The sequence below is a fragment of the Brachyhypopomus gauderio genome, unplaced genomic scaffold (genome assembly GCF_052324685.1).
Source record: "Brachyhypopomus gauderio isolate BG-103 unplaced genomic scaffold, BGAUD_0.2 sc82, whole genome shotgun sequence".
NCBI lineage: Eukaryota > Metazoa > Chordata > Actinopteri > Gymnotiformes > Hypopomidae > Brachyhypopomus > Brachyhypopomus gauderio.
In genome coordinates, this window is record NW_027506903.1 from 763,767 (window position 1) to 786,132 (window position 22,366).

General features: G+C 44.4%; 4 protein-coding genes across 15 annotated transcripts in view; 3 read left to right on the forward strand and 1 right to left on the reverse strand.

Annotated features, from left to right (window-relative positions):
* The window catches only part of pip5k1cb (phosphatidylinositol-4-phosphate 5-kinase, type I, gamma b), a 32,282-nt gene extending 29,499 nt beyond the window's left edge, over positions 1 to 2,783 (forward strand). For all 5 annotated transcript variants that reach the window (XR_013125349.1, XM_076991310.1, XM_076991311.1 and 2 more), the window contains one exon: positions 691 to 2,783. Coding sequence is in view for 3 of the 5 variants with exons in the window: in XM_076991310.1 (XP_076847425.1) it covers positions 691 to 693 (3 nt within the window). In the remaining 2 variants the exon portion in view is untranslated. The remainder of the gene's footprint in view (positions 1 to 690) is intronic.
* Positions 2,784 to 3,892: 1,109 nt separating this feature from the next.
* On the forward strand, positions 3,893 to 8,824 carry LOC143493152 (uncharacterized). 2 transcript variants are annotated; one of them, XM_076991349.1, is made up of 10 exons: positions 3,893 to 3,989; positions 4,510 to 4,612; positions 4,978 to 5,078; positions 5,215 to 5,388; positions 5,636 to 6,518; positions 6,850 to 6,958; positions 7,131 to 7,431; positions 8,131 to 8,303; positions 8,516 to 8,604; positions 8,741 to 8,824. In XM_076991349.1, exons 2-10 carry the CDS (start codon positions 4,519 to 4,521, stop codon positions 8,788 to 8,790), a joined length of 1,974 nt encoding a protein of 657 aa, XP_076847464.1. In that variant the 5' UTR covers positions 3,893 to 3,989; positions 4,510 to 4,518; the 3' UTR covers positions 8,791 to 8,824. The 2 variants fall into 2 exon arrangements, with proteins under 2 accessions (XP_076847464.1, XP_076847463.1); XM_076991348.1 differs by lacking the exon at positions 3,893 to 3,989 and adding an exon at positions 3,996 to 4,206.
* Positions 8,825 to 9,365: 541 nt separating this feature from the next.
* Positions 9,366 to 14,066, reverse strand: rab11bb (RAB11B, member RAS oncogene family, b). Its single transcript, XM_076991350.1, has 5 exons — positions 13,849 to 14,066; positions 12,546 to 12,741; positions 12,075 to 12,268; positions 11,257 to 11,337; positions 9,366 to 9,842 (listed from the first exon to the last, which is right to left on the reverse strand). Exons 1-5 carry the CDS (start codon positions 13,886 to 13,888, stop codon positions 9,697 to 9,699), a joined length of 657 nt encoding a protein of 218 aa, XP_076847465.1. The 5' UTR covers positions 13,889 to 14,066; the 3' UTR covers positions 9,366 to 9,696.
* Positions 14,067 to 15,205: 1,139 nt separating this feature from the next.
* On the forward strand, positions 15,206 to 21,019 carry LOC143493172 (mitochondrial import inner membrane translocase subunit TIM44-like). Of its 7 annotated transcripts, none has more exons than XM_076991380.1 (9): positions 15,210 to 15,260; positions 15,551 to 16,156; positions 16,540 to 16,616; positions 16,952 to 17,091; positions 17,710 to 17,793; positions 18,174 to 18,298; positions 18,632 to 18,682; positions 18,795 to 18,884; positions 19,825 to 21,019. In XM_076991380.1, the coding sequence occupies exons 4-9, from the start codon at positions 17,019 to 17,021 to the stop codon at positions 19,942 to 19,944; spliced, it is 543 nt and encodes a 180-aa protein (XP_076847495.1). In that variant the 5' UTR covers positions 15,210 to 15,260; positions 15,551 to 16,156; positions 16,540 to 16,616; positions 16,952 to 17,018; the 3' UTR covers positions 19,945 to 21,019. The 7 variants fall into 7 exon arrangements, with proteins under 7 accessions (XP_076847501.1, XP_076847495.1, XP_076847496.1 ...); XM_076991381.1 differs by having other exon boundaries at positions 15,551 to 15,628; positions 15,993 to 16,616; XM_076991385.1 differs by having other exon boundaries at positions 15,218 to 15,260; positions 15,551 to 15,628.
* The last annotated feature ends 1,347 nt before the right edge of the window (positions 21,020 to 22,366 follow it).

A 22,366-nucleotide genomic window follows, 5' to 3' on the forward strand; every position in this document is an offset into this window, starting at 1 on the left:
TGTGGGACTCCAACCGAAATGCTCCACCCACCCACGACCCCTGTCGGCCGGCATGGCCACGCATCTGAAGGAGATTTTGCCTTGCGTCATTCGTCGATCACGCGATCGCATTTCACGTTCATGCAGTTAGTCGTGCATTTACACTGCTTCGTGCGTTCGACCCTTTCGAGTGTATCCGCTCGCCTTCTTAACGAGCGTCTGTCTGTCCATGGCTGCGGTGTCCTAATCCAGCGAGGCTGACTGGTGCGTGAGACGCGTGACTCTCCACCCGTTCCACGCCCCTTGCCCTGTTTCATTAACACAAGCAGCAGGCTGTAGCTAGCAGGCACCCGAGCAAGGTCACGAAGAACGCTGCAGCCCAGGGGGCGCTGTGGAGCACCACCGCCCGATCTGGGCCTGCACACACACACAGGATACTCCGCCTCTTTGTGTGTGTGTGTGTGTGTGTGTGTGTGTGTGTGTGTGTGTGTGTGTGTGTGTGTGTGTGTGCACGTGCGCTAGCGTTGGCTGTGTTGGACCTCACACTGGCAGCACGTGTGTTAGTCATTTGCAGCTTATTGAAGCCTCCGACTGTGTTCATTAATTTCTCTCATGTTTCCTTCTCTCACCTTTTCTCCCTTTCTCCACCTCTTCCTCATTCTCTCATTCGTCTTTTCTCCCATCCCGCTCTCACTCTCTCTCGTACATCAGTAAATTCTAGGCAGCGTGAGAGTTCCTGTGTAAGGTCTGCCATTTGTCCGCCGGAGTTGTCCTGTCCCCTTCGACCGACACGAGGGCACCCGTCACCCCTCTGCCCCGCAGGTCCCCCAGCAGGGCCCTGCTCCGCCGAGCATCATGGGAAAGAAAACATCCGTCGTATCACTGAGCATCGTTACCCCCTCCCCCCTCCTCCCCGCAATAACACTGCACGTATCCATCTCGGACCCAGCGAACGCGAGAGGTTCCCATAACATGCCCGCATGACTCCTTGAACCCCGCAGAAGACGCACGGTGCGGAGGACCCACGATGCACTGCGACCGTCGCTACGACCGCCCTTTCGTCATTCCGCTGCCCAGACGTGGCCATTTCTTCTGCCTCAACAGCAAGACTGTAACAGGTTTAGTGTTCCATGATGTTGTCCTGCAGATGTCTACCAGGTGGGGCAGTGAGACCTGCAGATGTCTACCAGGTGGGGCAGTGAGACCTGCAGATATCTACCAGGTGGGGCAGTGAGACCTGCTCTTTTCACGTGATCTTCAACATATCAGTGGAGCGCGTCTGAGACAGCACGTCTGCCAGACGGCCCTGACCAGACCACATCGCTCTAATGACTTTTCAGGGTTCAATATGTGATTTTCTGCATATCAAATAACAAAGGGCGTTGGTGTGAGTACTGTGTCACAAAAAAGATCAATATTAGAAAAACACACATCTACTGTAATATATAAAAGTGAATAATTTGTGTGTCCTTTTTTAAATGAATTATTTAGGTAAAGGAGATCTGTAGTTGTATTTTTTTTTGTATCAGTTTAAAATTTTATTATGTAAGAGTTTGACTAGTTTTGATTGTGTCATACTGTATGTTGACTTCTACTGTATCAGACAAATGTTTTTGTTTGTGTAATGGGAAGATGAGATTGTAACTGTTGCATTCTGTTTGAAAAGGTAAACTCAGACATTCATGGTATTTCTGCCATGTAACTGTGTGTGTGTGTGTGTGTGTGTGTGTGTGTGTGTGTGTGTGAGAGAGAGAGAGAGAGAGAGAGAGAGAGAGAGATTGATTCAGGGGCATGGGGGTTGTGTGAGTGTGTATAAAAGAGTTATTAAAATATATTAAAATGTATTCAAGTCTACAGATATATTACTATATACAGCTGCTTTATTTTGTTTAAAACCGTTTGTTTTAAACTGTTTCCAGTAATATTTTTAAATCCTAATTTCATTTTATGAAAAATAAGTACAATTTCTTATTTATTAACTTTTATTAACATTATGTGATGTAATCTATGTCTGCTTTATAGTTTTTTAAAATGTATTTTATATGTTCATTTGTTCGCGTTGATTCGAATGTGTTGTCCTTCTGTGGCGTTCAGTTTTGGAATTACGCTTACCAGTTACTTAACACAGAATATAAATCCGTTCCTTTATGTCGTTGACTTTGGTGCAGCGTAAGATTCCAGAATCGTTCTCCAGTATGCAGTGATCTTATTTGGGTAATTTGTATGTACTGATACAGTTCCCAGTCTGATCGTGGTCAGGGTGTTTGTTTCCCCCCAAACCCTGAGGACGAACTTGTGTTGTAGCTACTACGTACATATGTACCCAACTGTATGCTGTAGTATGTTTTAATTGATATGGGGCTTTATTATTTTTGACTGCATGTGAAAACATAGAATAGTAGGGCAGAAGGGGGTATTCATTCTTGTCCTGTATTCCAGACTGTACTTTAGATGTTTAAATGTCTGGTGCAAAGCTGTACTGTTTGTGTATTCAACAATGGGGGGTTGGGGATCTCGATTATCAATGTCTGGGAGTGTGTATGCATGGGTTTTGCTATGGTGCGTGCGTGTGTTTTCCACATGTCGGCGTGGACGTGTTTTGTCGTTAGCTTTGTAGAAGAATTCATTTCCAGCAGTCTTTTTTTTCCTGAAAGGCATTGCATGTACTCTGTACCAAGAAGCCCTGATGAAATATTTATCTGTAACCATCTGTGTCCAACTCTTTAAAGGGATAAGTTGATGGCCTGTGTGTTGTACAGATAAGTTATGGTGTACAAAGAGAAAATAAAATTTCATTTGAAAAATTAGAATTCATGAATTTTATGCCTAGCTAATGTATAGCTAATATTCCTGTGTTCACATAGAGATTTCAATTAGCTCAGGGGTGTCAAACTCATTTTCACTGCGGGCCACATCAGCATAATCGTTGCCTACAAATGGCCATATGTAACTTCTAAATGTACCTACTCCTTAATGTTAAATAACTTGGAATGTATTACTTATTCAAGTTACAAATATTACATATATATTTGCATAGATATAAAAAAGGTTGCTTTTTGCTCTGTTATAACATAACAGAGCAAACAATCCTTTTCATTTGTTATGAAATTCACATTACTCCATCAATCAACAATCAAACTATCCAAGTCAATAAAGAAAAATAACATCAAATATATCACATTTACTTTGTTCAAAACTTGAAATATCAAATAACCAGTAACCCCCCCCCCCCCCACACACACACACACACGCATTTTGTTATTGTACAATAAACCACATAAATCATACTATAAACGACAGTATGGATTTCAAATAACCCACAAATGCAGCTAAAAATGGAAAAAAGTGGCTTAGACGAAAAAGCTAATTTCCCCCGTTTATCATAGCTTAATTTTCTGTGAAATGCCATATAAATCTGTCCCAGTATACAATCCCAGCAAAGCAGCTTCTACCGCTGCGTGCTAGCCGTTAGACCGAATACCTCTCATAGTCCGACAGAAAGTACGTACATAACATTTTACTTTCTGATTCAGACTTATAGGTGGAGTTGGCCCACCTCGCTGAATTATTGTGAGTTTTTCGTCGAACGGTAGCCTTGAAAAAGGCTTTTCAATTAGGTACGACACCTAATATCTCCCTCATTTGCATTCGACATTTGAAGTTAGCTACCCAGCTAAATTGTGCTTCAGTGAGTGAGTGTAGTGCCTTCTTGAGAATGAAGGGGTCAGATAGCCAGAGAAGACACCGGAGCCATTTTAGTGAGCAGTTTTGATTGGTTAGATCCGCTCTCAGTCAGATATATGTCCTACAGCAGCAACACTGCTATAACATGTTAATATAGCATCCTGAACTGGTTGACGTTTTTAATTAGACTTTTTAATGAAATATATATATATTTATATAATTTTACATACACCTTTATTACCTCTTCTCTGATGGGCTTTAAGCTCTCGCGGGCCGCCTTGAGTGACGCCTGTGGAATAGTTACTGCGTCATAAACAACGCCACAGGTAACGCCAAATGTGTTTTGAGTTACGATAGCGTTCTGAAGCGCAACTCAAATAATTATCCGGCAAAATTCTCATATTTGCAGCTTTCGTGTTTTTACGAACAAATAGCTCACAAATAATAAAATAAAACCTAATAGCTCGCTAGTTGCAGGTTAAGTAGCGGATAGTGTGGAATTTCATGCAAATGGACAACGACGATTTTTCCTCTTCCTCTAAGGTTATGTAGCTATCGGTCACTTTTTCACAAACATAAAAAACAACCATCGGTATTTTAAGTTGACCGTTTCTCACCACAATTACTATTTACATTTTCCCGTAATGGTATTTTTATTTTCTCTGATCGCTAATATAGTGAGAAAAGATGGATTTCCCCCATAGGAGCTACCAAGCCGACTAGTTAAACCTTTCTAGCTGGTTAGATAGCTCAGCTTGTTAAATGGTTTTATTGATTAGATTCTAGTATCTGAATTTGACTATTCTGCTTACTTAACTGGTTAACTGGTAAGCTCTGCTTCTGTAGGGGCCAAACATGCCCGACTACGTCGATCCTGATCTTAGCGGATGTTCTACGCCACTGTCATATCACAGCGACGACCAGGATGACCTTCCAACACAAACGAGCCGTGAGAAAGCTGTCTTTAATCACACGCCAATGGTTTCCCCGTTTCCATGCCCTTTGGCCACCTGTACACCAGTTATCACCTGCCATTTTCTGACTTGAGGGCTTCTGTAGACTAGAAATATATTGGGCTGCGTCCCATTCTCAACACAGGAGTGACAGAAGGTGGTGTTGGCACGGTGGATGGTGGCCCACTAGTATGAGTGTTAGGCATTGCCCCATGTTGCTTTTCCTGGGTCCATTTCACTGCTGGGTTAGACTGGGCCGCCGTCAGAAAATATGCAGCCATCAGTAGTTTTAGACAAATAATGTGAGTTCAAAACAAGAGCTACTCTGGAGTACTGTCATTGCCTTTCCCTGGACGCGCAGAGACATGCAACACTCTCATGGCCGCATTGAATAAGGAGATCGATAGCACTGAAGTCATTAGCAAGGCTGAACTGGAAAGAATCATCTCCAGCGAACTGAAGGTAACAGTCTGGTTTGTGCTTGGAAACATCTGAAACGATCCAGACAACTTTTGTGGAACTCATGATGGCTGGAATTGAGGCTGACTTCAGATGAACTGGGTTTCTCTCACTCTCTCTCCCTCTCCACCCTATGCAGCAATCATTGGAGAAAGTTCTCAGCAATGCTTGCAGGAACCTGCATGCCCTGGAGCATCCGATACCAGGAGTGTCCTGTCTAGATGGACCATCGGAGGACGCTGACAGGGCTGTCCAGCTGACTGTACCGTCTGTGAAGACTCTTCTCCTTAAATTAGGCTTCAGCCAAAACCTGGTAGACAATTATTATGACATTGTGATTTTTAACTGTTGATTTCAGGCTCGTTTGCAAATAGTCTAATGTTTACTTGGTTAGTATGACTACTGACAACTGTGTGATACTCACAATGCATACTGTGACACAATTTGTTCCAATAATGCCAAGTTGTTTACAGCCATCTCTAGCTGTAAGCCCGAATGATTAAAAAGGTGGACTGTCAGGGAACTGTCTAGGTTAGGACCTTGTGTCATTCTGCCTTAAGGATGAGGTCCAGAGCTACCTGATCTCAGCTGACCGCGCCTGCCTGCTGTCTGAGCTCGACACTGCGAGGGCGGACCTGGCATACCTCCAGTGCAAGCTCGAGAACACCATCCACAACCTCCACCTGGCTGAGCAGGAGAAGACCCGGCTCCATGCCACGCTCCAGCAAACCACCCACTACCTCCACCTAGCTGAGCAGGAGAAGACCCGGCTCCATGCCACGCTCCAGCAAACCACCCACAACCTCCACCTGGCTGACCAGGAGAAGACCCGGCTCCATGCCACGCTCCAGCAAACCACCCACAACCTCCACCTGGCTGACCAGGAGAAGACCCGGCTCCATGCCACGCTCCAGCAAACCACCCACAACCTCCACCTGGCTGACCAGGAGAAGACCCGGCTCCATGCCACGCTCCAGCAAACCACCCACAACCTCCACCTGGCTGACCAGGAGAAGACCCGGCTCCATGCCACGCTCCAGCAATCCGTCCACAACTTCCACCATTCCCTCCACCTGGCTGACGAGAAGAAGGCCCTGTTCCACGCCAAGCTCCTGCGTCAGGAAGCTTGCTCCTCCGAGGAGCTCCGCCAGGCCCTGGCCGCCTGCGAGGGCCGCGCCCACGACGTGGAGAAGAAGGGGCGTAACGAGGAGGAGCGCAGGGCCGAGTGTGATCGGAGAATGCGGAGGCTGAGCAAAGCCAACAAACAGCAGGAGGAGAAGTTGCGGCTCATGGCGGAGGAGCTCCAGCTCCAGGTTGGGCAGACAAAGGAGGTGGAGAAGCACAGGGTGGAGGAGCATAGGATGGAGGTGCAGAGGCTACAGAGTGCTTTAGACAGCAGCAAGGAACAGGCCAGGGCCAGAGAGAGAGAGCTCTGTGCAGAGAGTGAGTTAACACTCACACGTTCATGAGTTTACTACACCCTGACGGATATATAATGGTTTAGAGAATGATGAGCTGGGGAGGTTTTGCTCACAGCTAATACAGCGACGGACAAGTTGTCCACCATGTCATCTAATTGAATGAACAGATTAGTGAACGGATGGATGGGCTAATTGATAGATAAAACATAGTGAACGGAAGTCTATTTGTCAGAGCAAGACGCGGTTATGCTTTGTGGCGTTTACGGCTAATAACACGTTTCCTTATGTCACGTTATCGTCAGTGGTGTTTTGTGTCTTCAGCTTTTGTCCATTGTGTTGTGTTTCATTTTCAGTCATAGCCTTGAAGAATAATCTTCTGGAGGAACACAGCAACAGGGACAAAGAGTTGGAGAAGTGCATGACGTACGAGAAGGAGCTCCTGGAAACCATAGAGCTCCTCAGGTGTGAAGGGCTCCACTGTCCTGTTTGATCACCGTTAGATTAATTAATTGACTAAATATGTCGCAGAATCCTATACAGGAGCATCTGCCTTTCATCACTGCTAGCATATGAATCTCTGCACAGTTTGCACCACTGACAACAACCAGTCAACAACCTTTCGATCCTGCAACAGGCAGGAAGTGAAGACGCACAAGGATGGCCGAGACCTGGCACTGGACTGTCTCAGGAAGAGGCGCCAGGATGTGGAAGATGTGCACCGCCTCCTGGTGGCCGACATCCGCCACTGCAGCGGTCAGGGCCCTGGGGAGAAGGAGAAGAAGTTCGGCCTCCCGCTCTTAGAGCGTCTCCATGGAGTGCTGGAGGAGCTGAAGCTCAGGGCGACGAATGAGGTGAACGCAGACGGCCTGGGGAGAGTGGACTGGGCGGAGCTTCTGAGGAGGGCTGGCCAATGGGAGAAAGAGACAGAGAGACTGGTAAGAGGGTGGGATGAATTATAATTAGGAAATTGTGAGCCAAGGTATGAACAGTATGAGTATCGGTGGTTCTCAAGTAATCTCAGCACATAAGTGTCACATCTGACTGTGTTTTGGATCATAGTCGAGGGTCACAGCTTGACCCCTGTGACCTCTGCCCTGCCCTGTGACGGCTCCATACAGAGCTGTGCTGAGTCCACAGGGTCCCAGCTCAGTGGAGTGACCCAGGATCCTGTTACTGGCAGTTCTTATCAGACGCCAACAGACTTCCTGTGCCACATGGCCAGACTTCCTGTGGCAGTGAGAGGAACATGGCAGGGGCCCATACGAAATGGAAAATGAGATTCAGAAATATCTCAGAGCCCAGAGGAATCCCGAGCATTAGAGTTAAAGTGGCTTTCTGTGCGAGTCTGTTATTGTGGTGACAGACTCACACATACTTTCATTACACTGGTTTACCAACTTCGCACTAAGTTTGTCAAAGTCTGAACATTCCACAGCCACACAGGGTTTAGTTATACCTGCTCCAATATATTATGTTCAGCACATGCTCAGTGGCTAGCTGGTCTGTTCAAATCAGGTACATGTGTCTCCTGTGCTCTTCAGTACAGCACAGGAGTCCTAGCCAAATGGAGAACTTGTCATGTGCATTTTCATATTCATGGATAAGTGACGTTCACTTCACTGCTCTGGTCCCAGGTGAACGTCCTCGAGTCTCTCTGCACCTGGACATCACAGAAGAGGAGAGCCGTGGACACGGAGCTCCTGGAAGTAACCCTGTCTGCTCATACAGCAGAACTGCCCCAAAGCCTCACCCTGCCCGCCTTCTGCCCCCTGGCACGCCCGGCGTCTGCCACTCCACCTGCCCCCAGGTAACACGCGCAGAGAGTAGCCAAGGCTGAGACCAGACGCTCGGCCTATAGACACAGAATTCCAGAAGATTCCCTGCCTCTGTGGGAGGTGTCCTGTTGTGCTCCCGCTCAATAGGCCCTGCTGTGCTGTTACACTGAGGAATTTTAGACTGCAAAAGCACTTCATGTATTTCCCTTTAAAATGAGGCACACACCCCGACTGTCATTCTCAGGCGAGAATCCGTACACGGCTGTTCAGCTTCTGAGGTAAACGCAGAGTCTTGGTTATCTGTGCAGAGAAGGCTGAAGACCTTACAGACAGGTAACAGCAGTTAGCACCATGATTTCCATAACTACATTATGTAAATCTAAAGTAAATTTAATATTCACAACAAAATAAGGAATTACTATTTGTTTTGTGAATGCAAATTTGTTTATTTGTGTGTTTCTTGTTACAGTTAATTTCCATAACGGTATAAAGGAACTGCCTCGGGGTGTATGTGCTTAGATTAACAATATTAAAATATTGCTGTAAAACATGACTGATCATTTTGCTTGTTTTCAACATCAAATGTGTCTGGTTGTGCTAGATTAGTTGTTTTGAAGTTATCACACACATATTTCTATATTGTGTAGTAGAGCAGCATGTCTGTGGTATTGTGGTCGTGACGGACTGTGAAACGTTACATGAGGGGATTTGGGGATATTTTCCGCACACTGCAGTCTGCATCCCTATTTCGAGCACAACATAAACAAGATCACAGCACTGATTTTCCACTGACCCGTGACGCCACACCAGTTTATGGGGCTCTATAATGGAGATCATTTGATGCCTGTCATAGACATTAGGCCATAGAACTCAATGGTTCCTTGATGTTCAAAGACCTGATTTACAAATGTGTCTTACGTTAAGAGACACAGGTATGATCACAAATCTTATGAGGAAAAAAAGACAATTTCCAAATGTTCATCTTTTTTTCTCTTGAAAGAAGAGTCAACGAAATCCTCCCTAAAGTAACGAAGTCCAACATTTCTGTGAGGACTACTTTAACTACATTCAGAAGCCAATAAATGATACCACAATTAGATATTGTAAAATTTTATTTCATGGCAGTAGTGTGTGTGTGTGTGTGTGTGTGTGTGTGTGTGTGTGTGTGTGTGTGTGTGTGTGTATCTGTGTGCGTGCGAACACTTGTGTGTGTGCGTGCATGTACGTGTGTGTGTGTGCGCGCGTGTGTATGCATGTCCGTCTCGTGTATTTGAGTTGAGAAGCTATCAAAAAGAAAAAATATATATATATTACACAAATAATACGTGCGGCACGACACGTAGAGAGAGAGACTGAGAGATGAGTGGCGTCTGGCGGGTGGGGTGGTTGGGGCGGCTGGGGAGGGCCGATGGTTGATTGTCGTGGTTACAGGTTTTGGCAGCACTGCAGTTTATTGACTCTCTGCCCGTCCGTGGTGGGGGGGACGCTGATGTCCACCACGTTGTTGCCCGGCGACTCGTCGTGGGCCGAGCGGTCTGCGATCTGCTTCTGTGATACGATGCGGTAGATCTCTGCACGAGAGGACGAAGACCCGTTACCATGGACCAGCGCCACAACCCCGCTGATGATAATTCCATGCTGGGTCATCATCTGAACTGCCTGAAGTCCCTGTATGTATTACACATTTATACCAGTGGAAATGCGTGTGTAATACATATAGGAATAGTATTCATTAGTATGGCAATGAATCCAGAATGGTAGTTACTGACTTTAATGAACATATGAACAGTTTTCAGTGTAGAAGCTCCCAGGAGATCTCAGTTGATGACCCAGGAAGTCGTCATTTAGAACAAAACTGCCTTGGAGTTCATAGAAAGTTATGGGCCCTGTTATTGCACTGTTTGATTAAAAATAATAATGATACAATTCTGCAGAAGACACTTATGGTTTCCAGCAGAAGTAAATAGGCTAGCAGGTAGGAAACACACTCCTGGTGATCATTAACTTGCCCTTGCTACCCCCTCTGCTGCCCCACACCTCTGAAGAACAACAGTGTTGTACAGAACAGGAGTTGCCTGTGAAACACTACTACAGGCAGCCGTGTCATAAAGTGATCACATTTGCCTTAAACTGCTGCATAGAGGCCTCTGCTGTGTTTTTGTGCACACCAACGAGTCTCAGATCCTCATAAACTACATGCAGGTGGTTCCTTGTCACATGTGCAGATACTAACCAGTGTCATTAATCCTGTCACACAGTAATATACAGTTTGTAGCAGTGTAATGCATATATAATGCATTTATCACGTCACACAGCTTTATAAGGGGTATTATTAAATATTTCACTGTGATTTTAACCCGTGGTTAAGGACACTGTGGGAATGGATTCTCAGTATTTTTTGATAAAAAATCCAATACACAGGCCAACAATCTAAAATGCTGATGTCTAAAACATTTAAATCCTCATAATCCCTGTTAGGTAATACCTACTTTTATAAACCTTGTGCTGTGTTTTTCTTAAAGGCTACATGAAGCTTGCAGAATATGCTATTGTATCATAAATATATCACTGCTATGTGTCCTTTGCACCTCATTTCTAGAAAACATGATGTACATAAAACAAACACATATGCACATTGGTGGAGTTAATGTTCTTAACCAATCACGTGCTTTGTTACCGTGTTATTACAGGATGCAAACTTTAGGAACTTCCCGTAGCGTTTTGCCTTGGCTTCTGGCTTTGTCTGTGCTGTTGCGATGACTGGTACACTGACATGAACTTTGACCTGCGTGAACTTGCAGAATTAGGCCCAGGAGGCGTGTTGCGTCACACTGTTCTCACAAGACTACGTCCTGACACATGCTTCCCAGTTGTTTTATGACCTCACATAAACCTGAATCACTGCAGTAATGCATTAGAGCCGTGAGACAGCTGCAGGTGTGTTCACACACACACACACACACACCCTACGTAAACATGGTGTACCTGTGAGAATGTTCTTGAACGCCTCTTCCACATTGGTTGAATCCAGAGCTGAGGTCTCGATAAATGACAGATTATTCTTCTCTGGAAAAGAGGAAGTGGATGGACAAACATCCCACACATTCATTTTATGTCCTTCTGACATAAAAGCTGGTGACCAACTTCAATTACGTTATGTTAAAGAGCCCTGAACTCTGCATCTTATCAAAGGTGCCACACAATGCCACTTTTACAATATATGGAGACTTTGGTCTAGAGAAAATGACTCATTGGGATGTTGAAAAGATTTTGGTTTTGACTCCTTGGCAGTAGCATTGACTCGATCTGATGCAGCACTACCATTGCATTCTGGGCCTTTTGGGGCATGAGAATTGTTCATCGGCCACCAAATGCAAATGACGTGCCTGAAAATTGACTAAACAAATGTTCTCCTGTGTCTGTCTAGCAGAGCACGGCTAGCCTCACCCCACTGAGTTTAACATTTTGCTAATAGATAACCACATCTAGTTTCACAGTGGTATCTGGGGCCCGATATGCATCAGTGAGCAACATGAGTCAAAGAGTTCCCTGTTGCGGGATTCTGTGTGCCAGGCATTTTAATAAACTGCTTTTTCACAGTAATTCAAATGTCTAAACATAAGGGCTATAATTCTGCAGGAAAATGACAATTCCATAAAAAAAAAAATGAGTCACAGATATGAGGGAAGAAAATCTCCTCTGGTCTCTTTTGGGGGTTTTGCTTCACGTTGTAACTCTTTCCTTCGTTGTCCTGTTTAGGTCTGTCATGTCTTGGGGGTGGGGGGGGGGTGTTTTTTTTTTACCTGCGAAGGCTCGGGCCTCGTCGGTGGGCACCGCCCTCAGGTGTCGTAGGTCACTCTTGTTGCCCACCAGCATGATGACGATGTTGTTGTCGGCGTGGTCCCTCAGCTCCTTCAGCCAACGCTCCACGTTCTCGTAGGTCAGGTGCTTGGCGATGTCGTACACCAGAAGAGCTCCGACTGCCCCCCGGTAGTAGCTAAAGACAGACAAGACTTCTGTGTGTGTGTGTGTATGGGTGGGTGGCTGAATATACACACCCAGTCATGCACTTACACTGTGCATCTGATTATTCTAACAACAGAAACTTCTTCAATTGTAATTGTGAGTATAATCTGGAATAACTACTGCGGTTTTGTCCTAATGTTACTGTAGTCTATCCAAACACCAGTGCAATGCATTTTAAAAGCCCCCCAACCCCTCAAACACTCCTCAGCTGTAGGAAATGAAAGTCAGTGGGATTCGCCCGCACTCACGCAGAGGTGATGGCCCTGTAGCGCTCCTGGCCGGCTGTGTCCCAAATCTGCGCCTTTATCGTCTTTCCGTCCACCTGGATGCTGCGGGTCGCAAACTCCACCCCAATCGTGCTCTTACTCTCCAGGTTGAACTCGTTCCGTGTGAAGCGGGAGAGAAGGTTACTCTTTCCGACACCCGAGTCTCCAATAAGTACAACTGTAGGTGGTCCCAAACAGCAAAATCAAACGGCGGCATCAAACTCCATGGTCGAAGATTCCGGTGCACTATACTATCACGATAAACGCCAAATACGCAAAAAAAACGCGATACTTACAGGAACCTAGACTAATCTAGTGCAATCGTAACGGGACACCGACACATTACGCGGGGGCGCGTGCGTGGAACCCTATGGTTGCGTCTCGTTACGAAATCAAGCAGAACTTTGAAGGTTTTACGTCATTGCAGGAAACTGATAACACGCCAAATCACTCCTGAATCTCCAGTTTTGGTTCGTTTTACCTTTGCTTCTTCAGCCAAGAGCTCAGAATGCTAATCAAAGCTAAGGGCCCTACATTGGTTGTTCTGGCATGCCAGGAGTTACAGCGATTAGATAAACCTCGAGAAGATGATGTGATGTAGGCTTCTTCTCGGCCTATAAAACAGGCGTTTACTAAGACTGACACTAGACGCGTCGTGTGTTGAGTAGGTTTAGCTTCCTTCTCAAGGATGTGAGCCACTGGGAAACCATCTTTCCAAAAAGCTGATTTAACATTCATAATGTCAGCATCATTTGTTGCGTCGGCTAGTTAATGTACGTAGTAGGATAAAAACGTAAAATCTTACAGCACAAACACATATCGGAGTTATATTATCAAGACATATATGTGGCTCCAACTATACTGAAATCCACTTTAGTGGGTCATGCACAGGCAACAACAAACGTTGTTTCCCAGCGCACATTTGCGAGGTTATTATTGACGGTTATACATAAACCTATGGCCTGGATCCGCCTGTACACCCGATCTAAAAGCTTCAAAGTAAAAACAGATGTTTTGTCCATCTGGGTGTCTACAGATGCGGCTGCGGGCGTTGCTCTGTTGCAATGACAGCTATTGTACCCATAGCGGCAATAGCGGCAATGATTGCAAACAGGATATGGGCACCCAGTAACATTAGAGGGCATTTTCACTACACTCGAGACTCCGTTTTCCCTCGACACGATATATTGTAAGACAGATTTTATTGGCAAGAAAACAATGGAAGGATTATTAAGGCCCCCCTTCCTCCTCCCCTATAAGGGAGAAGGCAGTATTCAGAATTTACCTTTGAACAAGAAATCGTATTCATCGTCCCTGGTGCCCATGTTACAGAAGACCACGCCGTGCACTAGTCCGGGGAGGAAGGCGCAGAGCTATGGTCGTCGTGTCGAGTGTCCTACAGACGAAAAAATAAAATTAAATAGGAAAGACAATGTTCTGCCTGTCACATATAGCTGACCGCAGGAAGAGGGATCTCTCGTCTCTGCAGTAGGGGAGGAGTCCGGAGTGTGGTTCCCATACCATGCGCAGGGGGGCGCTGGAAACGCCGCTGTGGCAAAGTGTGATAGCGGCTAAAGAAACGTGCCTTCGGTGGAAGTGGGTGCTTCAAATTTTAGTATACTTGGAATCTACCTGTGCACATAATCTGACCTGTAGTCTAAAATATCTCATTTGCTCTAAACAGTCTCCGATATTAATATTTTGTTGTTTTTCTATCAATACTGGCAAATTGAGTAGATATTAGAACACTTTTACATACAAAAAGTGGGATCAGTATATGCTTGTGTTCGTTTTCATAGTTATTATTAATATTTGAGTTCATGGAAGTAAGAACTGCATGGAGTGGGAAACAGAGGCTGGGACTGATTCCTGGCCTTCTAGAAGCATCTATAGGCTCATAGAGGATTATAAAGTCTCATAGAGAATCATAAAGTCTCATAGAGGATTATAAAGTCTCATAGAGGATCGTTAAGACTCATAGAGGATCGTAGAGGCTCTCTCACAGAGGTTCTCTGGACTTCTGCCTGCAGGACAAACAGGCTTACTGAGGCATGAGAGATCTTGCATGAGAATGGGTGTTGGCTTCCTCACTAAAGATTAACCGCCACAGGGCACAACAAGATGAAGCAGATTTAGAACTGAAGACTTGCTGCTCGGACAGGAGTGTGTGGGCAACTGAAGGACAAATATTACCACATAACACAAGTAACCAACATAAATAAGTCTGCAAAACAAAGGAAAGGATGGATATTGTGAATGTAGCACTAGTGCTAAAATGCATAAACAAAATAGATAGCAAGAGGAACTTTGTCATCATAAATCCTTAATTTGTGCACTGTGTAAACACTGTGTCAACACTGAAGCCCACCACTCGGCAGACCGGAGCATTTTTTTTATAAATCAAAAATACTGTGCCAAAACAAGATATGATTAATGCTTGTCTATAATTTGTTCATTGTGGATTTGAGTTTATTTGAATTTAGGTGACCTTAGAACTACATACACATAATCAGGCAATCTCTCAGTGGGAAAAGACGTGCTGTCATTCAGTGATCTAACCTTTAAGACCTGCCACAGGTCGCCATATAGTTTAACTACTTAAACCTCAATCCATCATCATGACGTCAAGTGATCAGATGACACAGTATTACGCGCGTGCGTTCAAAGATGGCGGCGTCCTTTTGTCGTTGCGTTGAGGTGAGTATCCCACATAAACAATTTGTACAGCGTCCCCCCCCCCCCACGTAATTTTCAAAAATAAACCAGCGATGAGGAAATACTCGTTGTAAACTGCGATAAAGTCACGAAACCGAAGCGTGCATGTTTTTATTTCTGCTAAACACGCATTGCAGGGTCCTGGAGTCTGCGTTACCGCCCACTTATACTGTACATCATGAGCTGAGGATTAGATACGACAACTACCACGGCTTCAATAACCAACTTAGAGAGTTTAGTGTAAAGTGTAAAGTATTGATATATTTTAACAGATTTTGCTCAGAAGAAGTACAATGCTGTCTACTCCGTTTTAAACCCAACACTCAGAGTGCCAGATGGTGTGTATGCAGGTAAACTGCCTTTTCATTATGGTGTTCGGCTGGATCTTCTGTCTGTGTATTTTGCACTACTGTAAGAATGAGGATGACTTGTGATTTAACATGATCTTTGATACTGAGGTCACCTTTAGCTGGATAAAAAAGCATCACACCTTATTTTATAGGTTCACAAATTTGGGCTTTAAGTTATCTTGCCCCTGCCAAGACAACATTAATATGTTTACAAGACATTTTCTGTAAACATAAAGTTAAACTTTAATATGTTAGATTAGCTGTTGAATTTACTGCCAGTAATTACAGAATCCAGGTCCAGATTTGAATCTGAGAATCACATCTGAATCCCAGTGCTGTGAGTTCACCGATCCCTTCTGCACAGAATCGCTGGGCCTCAGGGGGTCGCACAGGTTTCCTCAGTGGGTTTGTAGACTCACTGAAGAGCTGAGCAGGTATAAGGAGATGAAGGAAAACCTTCAGAAGTTCAGGGAGGAGGCCAGGCGGCTGGAGGAGTTGGAGGTGCTACAGCAGACCAGGAGGAAATATGTGAGTCGACATCCCATGACCTGAAAGTGTCCTGCTTCCTGTGGCCTGCAGGAAGACGTGCTGAACTGCTGAACCTGACACCTCCATCGGTGTCCAAGAAAGGGCTTATGGGTAGAGACTGAAAGGAGGACTCCGATTATACTCAAGATCGTGTGATAAACAAGAGCTCTTAGTTATGCGGTTAACACCAACAGTTTAAGTCGATGGCAACCATGTCAGAGGACATTTTAAAATTGTACTTCCTCAGCATATCAACTCTTTTGAGGAAGCTCTTATTAGTAAACACCCATAAAAATACTTGTCTTCAGTGTCAAAGGGGGTATGCTATTATATGTCAGTGATTCCCAATACCATTTTCCAAAACAAACAATCTTGTTTTTCAGAAAAGCATTGTATCAGAAACAGTGAAGTCCTCTGAGGTGTTGAAGAAGAGTCTGGAGTCGTTCTCACATTTAAAGAAGTATGTGCAATGAACTTCCCCCGTGAATATGCAAATTGTCATTTTTTTATATGCTCTACATCATCATATGCATGTATCATAAGCAAAACAATTATAGTATCACTTGTTAAACACTTTTAATAGGACTAGACTAACCTGGGCAAATTATTTTTCCTTTTATCGTTTAAATATGTTCGTGTTTAGTGCCATTATAGCTTCTAATAAACAAAAATGGGCTAAATAGTATTTGGTCTATTAAACATATTTTAGATAAAACGATGTTTTATGGCGCATTCAAGCCGTGGGCGATGGAGGCTGGTGAAGCTGATTGCGTCTGCTGCTCCGTGCCTTGCTAGGGCTTGGAGGAGGTGGGTCGCACCACCCTGGGCAGGAAGCCCATGCGGGGTGGAGGAGGCAGCCTAGATGGCCCATGCCTCCGCCCGGTCTGTGTTGAGGAGCCCTGGGGAGGAGCAGCACCTTCAGGTCCATCTACCAGGTCAGAGTGCGGTACCACTGCGTGTATATGTGAGTAAGGCGTGGAGACGGTGAAGAAAGAGATAGATGAGGTGACTCAGGGCGGGGCCTACGGCAGGCCCCTCCCACCTGAGGAAGAGGAGCGAGTTGTCCTTCAAGGAAGCCGAGAACCAGGCCTGAGTGTTTGAAGTGTTCTACTTCCTCTCCTGTCCACTCCTCCCTACACACTTCTGTAGGCTTACAGTTAGTGTTGACCTTATATAGATTTGAGACACTGCCTTACTTGTTATGCTTTTAAACAACCTATAAGACCTGTCTATGGTTATTTGTGCTTCTTAGCAAATGTCTAACTTGCAAAACACTAGGTAATGACATTGACTCCTGTAGTTTAGTAGTAGTCTGACTCAATGGTATCTTGAATTCTGGCCTATCCGTACTATTTCCTAGGATGAATTCTGTGATCAGATGCAAAGTACTTTGTAAGTTGCTCTGGATAAGAGCGTCTGCTAAATGCCGTAAATGTAAATATAAGAGTGTTGATGAGCTTATATACACTGGTATAAACCCCTGAGCCAAATGTGACATTTTTGCTGGAACTCAAGCTTGTAATTGATGTCTGCATGGACATGTTTCTTTACAGAGACCACTGGAGTTGTCCTTCATAAAGACTCAAAATGGTATCAACAGTGGACGGACTTCAGAGACAACAATGTGGTGTTCAACCGTGTGAGTGAATTTTTTTCCCCCCTGTGCTTTACTACTGTTAATTAAAGCTCAAAAGCTGCTCATTTTGTGGTCACATGTAAACAGTTGGTACATTCTTGGTAACCACCAGAGGGCGCTAAGCCCACGTTATTAAAAATAACAACACATGCCTGAGTCAATGGTCAGTTGTGGTTGGTCTTCTATCTACTTTTGTTAAGGATTCTTTGAAATGAAGAAGTATGATCAGAGTGATAATGTGTTAATCAAAGCCTCCCGCACCTTAACTGATAGTCACAGACCTCATGGGTAAACTGACTGTTTCTAACTTTTCTCTCTGGACTCACACTATAAGTGTTTTTATTTGTTTATGTGAGCGTTATGGTTATTGTCTGCTATCAGGTGGGTTGGTCTCCAAGACGGAGATCTCCACGGTGCTAACAGAGATTCTGAGAGCTGATCCTACGTTTGACAAAGAAAGCTTCCTTCAACAATGTCAACGTGATATCATTCCTAATGTCTTACAGGTGAGACACGACCTGTTCAAGCTACTGGTTACCTGAATGTTATCCATGGAACATAAACTAAATTAAAACAAAATTTTTTTTGTTTTATTGATCAGGGGTATATTTGATTTTTGAGCTTCTTACTTTAGTTTCTTGGTAATGCTGATGTTATCTATAGTGAATGATCAAATGCACCGTGTGTGTGTGTGTGTGTGTGTGTGTGTGTGTGTGTGTGTGTGTGTGTGTGTGTGTGTGTGTGTGTGTGTGTGTGTGTGTGTGTGTGTGTGTGTGTGTGTGTGTGTGTGTGTGTGTGTGTGTGTGTATTTAGCCAGACATCTCCGTTTTTGCCCTTAGGCATTAATTAGAGGAGAGCTGGAGATTCTTAAAGACTGGTGTTACAAAGCTGTAAGTGTTTGTTAATCTTCAACTGTCTTCAGCCGTTGTGTCGCTTGGTTGACTCGCGTGTCGTCTGGACCAAGTTTGGATCATCAGGTTTGTCCCTCATCTTCTCCCATAGGTTTACAGTCAGGTTTCGCACCCGATCAAGCAGGCCATCGGCATGGGACTGCAGCTCCACTCTAAAGTCCTGGACATCGACAATATTGATGTAAGGCAACCAGTCGAACTGGAAGCAGCTTGCTTCTACCACAACCCATAAATCTGCCGTCGATGGTAACATCTCTGGAGTCCGATTAGGGATGTTGTGATAAGCTACAGCGTTTTAACTCTTTGATCGGCTGTGGTTTTCATCTCAAAAGTTCAGCGTAAAGATTGGATCAGATGCTGACAGCCTAATCTTTATCAGTGTAATACATAAGCCCTGGCAGGTCTGTTTAACAGTTGTTAATTAAAATTCATTTTGCAACATGGACAAACCAAGCCACGGACACTGTATACCTGTAATGACATACCTCAGTTCTTCCATTGGTTTGTGTGGCTACGTGTGACTGTGTGTCTCTGTGTGTCCACATCTCTGCGTGTCCCCGTGTCTCTGGGGGTGTCTCAGCTTGCCATGAGGAAGCTCATGGAACAAGGACCGTCCTCATCATCACATTCCAGGCCCGGGTTGTCATGGTGATTCGAAGCTCTAAAGGGGAGGTGGTTGAGGGAGATCCAGTGAGCGATTTTATTTCCCAGAGTCTTTAGCATCAGCAAAAGTCCTGTAGTGCTTTAGTAAGAGGGGCTCAGGGTGTTAGTAACACATCAGCAGCTACAGGCCCAACTCGTACACAAGGACCAGAGTGCTGCTAATGGCAGAAACATTCTTGGTGAGCTTTGCTCATTTTCCATAGCGAATCAAAAGAGGTTTTCAAATGTGTAGTGTGACCTCTGCCAGGCCTTTCATTTCCCAATCTCTTCTCCTCTGTCGTGTGTGTGTGTGTGTGTGTGTGTGTGTGTGTTGTAGGTACATTGTATGGGGTTGCAAGTCACTGCATTGTAGGTACTACATTGTATTGGATAGCAGCTTTATAAGATTGTGTGTGTGTGTGTGTGTGTGTGTGTGTGTGTGTGTGTGTGTGTGTGTGTGTGTGTGTGTGTGTGAACAGGAGAAGGTGTTGAGGATGATGTATGTATGGGCGCTCTGCAGAGAGCAGGAAGAGCTGAACCCACATGCAGACTGGAGACTGGTGGACATCTCAGCTTCCAGCACAGAGCATGTGATCTGAGAAGAACCGAGAAGAACAGTAGGATGTTGAATAGGACCAGGGTGAGCGGGATCATGGGGTTGTGAGTGTCAGGACAGCGAAGATGAAGTCTCATACCTCAGTCCTCCAAGCTGTGCTCCATGTCTACTGGGGCCGGTGCTCTGTGCTCACGGCGTGTACGATTATAATACTGCAAAGCCGTCTGTACAGAAAACCATGAACATGAGTGCGAGTGTGTTTATCGTGTAGGCTGTTGGATTCTGCTAAAGTAACTCACAAGGAATGTCCTTGTCAATATAATTTGTTCAAAATAATGACGTGCAGTTACAACAAGGAAATGTTTACAGGCAGGACATGTTAGACGTCATGTCAGTCATATATATCTGAAACGTGTACATTAGAATAAGCAGTTATTTTCTGGAATATCTTATTACATTTAACTAGTATCTTTACCTCAAAGTGTCTTGGTGAACTTTAATGGTGACTAAACAGTTGCATACACTATTAGGTTTTCAGAGTACTAAAGAATTTCATAGTACCATCATTATCATTGTTGTTGTTTATTCAGTAATAATAATACACTTGTAGAGAAATCCCTCCTCTATTAAGGCAGCATACAGTAAAAACAATGGACTGTAGGCAGTGGGCTTGGTTTGGATGTATTTAAAGACCTTGTACCTGTAAGGTCCTACATTGTATGGAATATGGTACATTGAAATGGAATATTCTCCAGAGTCCTCTGTTCTGAAATGATATATGAACATGTGGATTGTACGTGTGGTTACTGGGACCTGTGTTGCTGAGGTCCACACTGGTCCATGCACAAATAGCACAATGTACTTTCTTTAATATTTTGACCAAAATATGTTACCACATTGAGTTATTTTTTATTTGTTTATGCATTTCCAAATAGTAAATAAATTTGAACATGCAAATGTAATTTTTTGGGGGAAGGCTGCCAGTAGTTACATTTGTGAAGACTTCAGAGTGTTCGCTACTTTAACCACTACTTTGAGTATCTTTATTCTACATCTAGTATCTTTATCTTAATACAAGCGGTACCATGCAGCGAGAGTGAGCGCCGTGTACGTTTTATGACCATTATTTCCTGTATTCAATACAAGAAGAGATGTTTACTAGTCCTAATGTATTTCGTCTGTTAGGGATCGGGACTTGCGTTCTGGCACAGGAAGCAGTTTTGTTAGTCTTCTGGGGGTAAACTGCAACCGCGCTGCAAGCAGGACGTTTTTGCAGACTGTGTCAGAAGGGCTTTCTGGATGATCGGCAAATCCTCAACTCTCGCAAACAAACACCGCACTCCGTGCAGCCTCGCGCGGCGCTACCGAAGACCTTGTTATTGCCAAAGATACAGTCACGAGCTGGCGGATGGTAATTGCGTCCGCGTGGGCCGCTCAGACGGGGTGCAGCTATCCCCACTGATCCTGCTTTATTATTAACTCTCGTCTTCTAACAGCTGAGCGGTTGGCCAAACATTTGTTTGGGCTGGGACGTTGTAATGTGCCCATTTGTATAACTAATCAGTGATAGGCTTCTTCTTTAATCTTCCTTAATTAGCTCACGTTTTGCTCATATTTACACATTTCTCTATGAAATTACCCCGTGAAAAAATAAAAAAGTCCCAAGCAACCCCCTGCCGCCAAATATGGAGAGAATATTCTTGACAATTTAATGGATTGTTTTGCAATATATTGCATCACCGTAAAAAAACAAAATTTGAAGGTGACAATGTAGTGAATGACATTGTGTAGTCTGGATCAGAATTAAAGAGCCAGTCAGCAGTAAGCATTAAGGCACCTGTTTTCATACGGCGTCCTAGTCGCAAGGACTTTCCACAATAGCCTGTGTACTTGTTCATGTGAACTCGGCTACCTCCTCACCAAACGATCTCCAACTGCAGCTGTGTTAGAGTGGAATATGAAAGCCACGTTTCAGTTCCCAAGTGAAAGTAGATAAAACAACTTTTAATGGTACAACTGCAGAGCGCGGTTTCATTTCTACATATCTCACTGGAGAGAAAGAGAGGGTGGTAGACAGATGATTGTGATAATAGATCATTTGGAATGCATTCAGCTCCAGGATTAAATCTCAGATAAAACATTCTGGGGCGGCACACTGACGCACCTGGTACAATCGTTTTTTATGAGTGTATGACTCAGAATGCAACAATATGAAATTAACCATGTTTCCTCGGGATATCTGGATCTGTGATAAACGTATTATTGTCCTCGGGGAGACCTCGAGAAGTCCGATTGCGTAACAGATGCGCAACAAGTATGAGATTATGGTGGACATGAGCTTAATATTGGCCATTACTTTGTACAAATTAAATGACAGAGGAGGAATCGAGAGAAGTCTTGCTGATCGTGTTGTTGAACGTCTTTGTTGAAGATCTATCAGAATTACGGATTTATCATTTATAGTT

What these genes read in the sequence shown, in the direction of transcription:
- LOC143493152 (XM_076991348.1), top strand. Translation starts at nt 4,168, where the DNA reads ATGCAAATGGACAACGACGATTTTTCCTCTTCCTCTAAG. An exon ending in GAGAGAGCTCTGTGCAGAGA is followed by an intron (nt 6,519 to 6,849) that starts GTGAGTTAACAC and finishes TTTCATTTTCAG; the next exon opens with TCATAGCCTTGAAGAATAAT. An exon ending in GAAACCATAGAGCTCCTCAG is followed by an intron (nt 6,959 to 7,130) that starts GTGTGAAGGGCT and finishes ATCCTGCAACAG; the next exon opens with GCAGGAAGTGAAGACGCACA.
- rab11bb (XM_076991350.1), bottom strand. Translation starts at nt 13,888, where the DNA reads ATGGGCACCAGGGACGATGAATACGATTTCTTGTTCAAAG. An exon ending in ATACGATTTCTTGTTCAAAG is followed by an intron (nt 12,742 to 13,848) that starts GTAAATTCTGAA and finishes GACCACCTACAG; the next exon opens with TTGTACTTATTGGAGACTCG. An exon ending in TACAGGGCCATCACCTCTGC is followed by an intron (nt 12,269 to 12,545) that starts GTGAGTGCGGGC and finishes GTCTGTCTTTAG; the next exon opens with CTACTACCGGGGGGCAGTCG.
- LOC143493172 (XM_076991386.1), top strand. Translation starts at nt 17,019, where the DNA reads ATGGCCCATGCCTCCGCCCGGTCTGTGTTGAGGAGCCCTGGGGAGGAG. An exon ending in CCTTCAGGTCCATCTACCAG is followed by an intron (nt 17,092 to 17,709) that starts GTCAGAGTGCGG and finishes GTTTCTTTACAG; the next exon opens with AGACCACTGGAGTTGTCCTT. An exon ending in TGGACATCGACAATATTGAT is followed by an intron (nt 18,885 to 19,824) that starts GTAAGGCAACCA and finishes GTGTGTGAACAG; the next exon opens with GAGAAGGTGTTGAGGATGAT.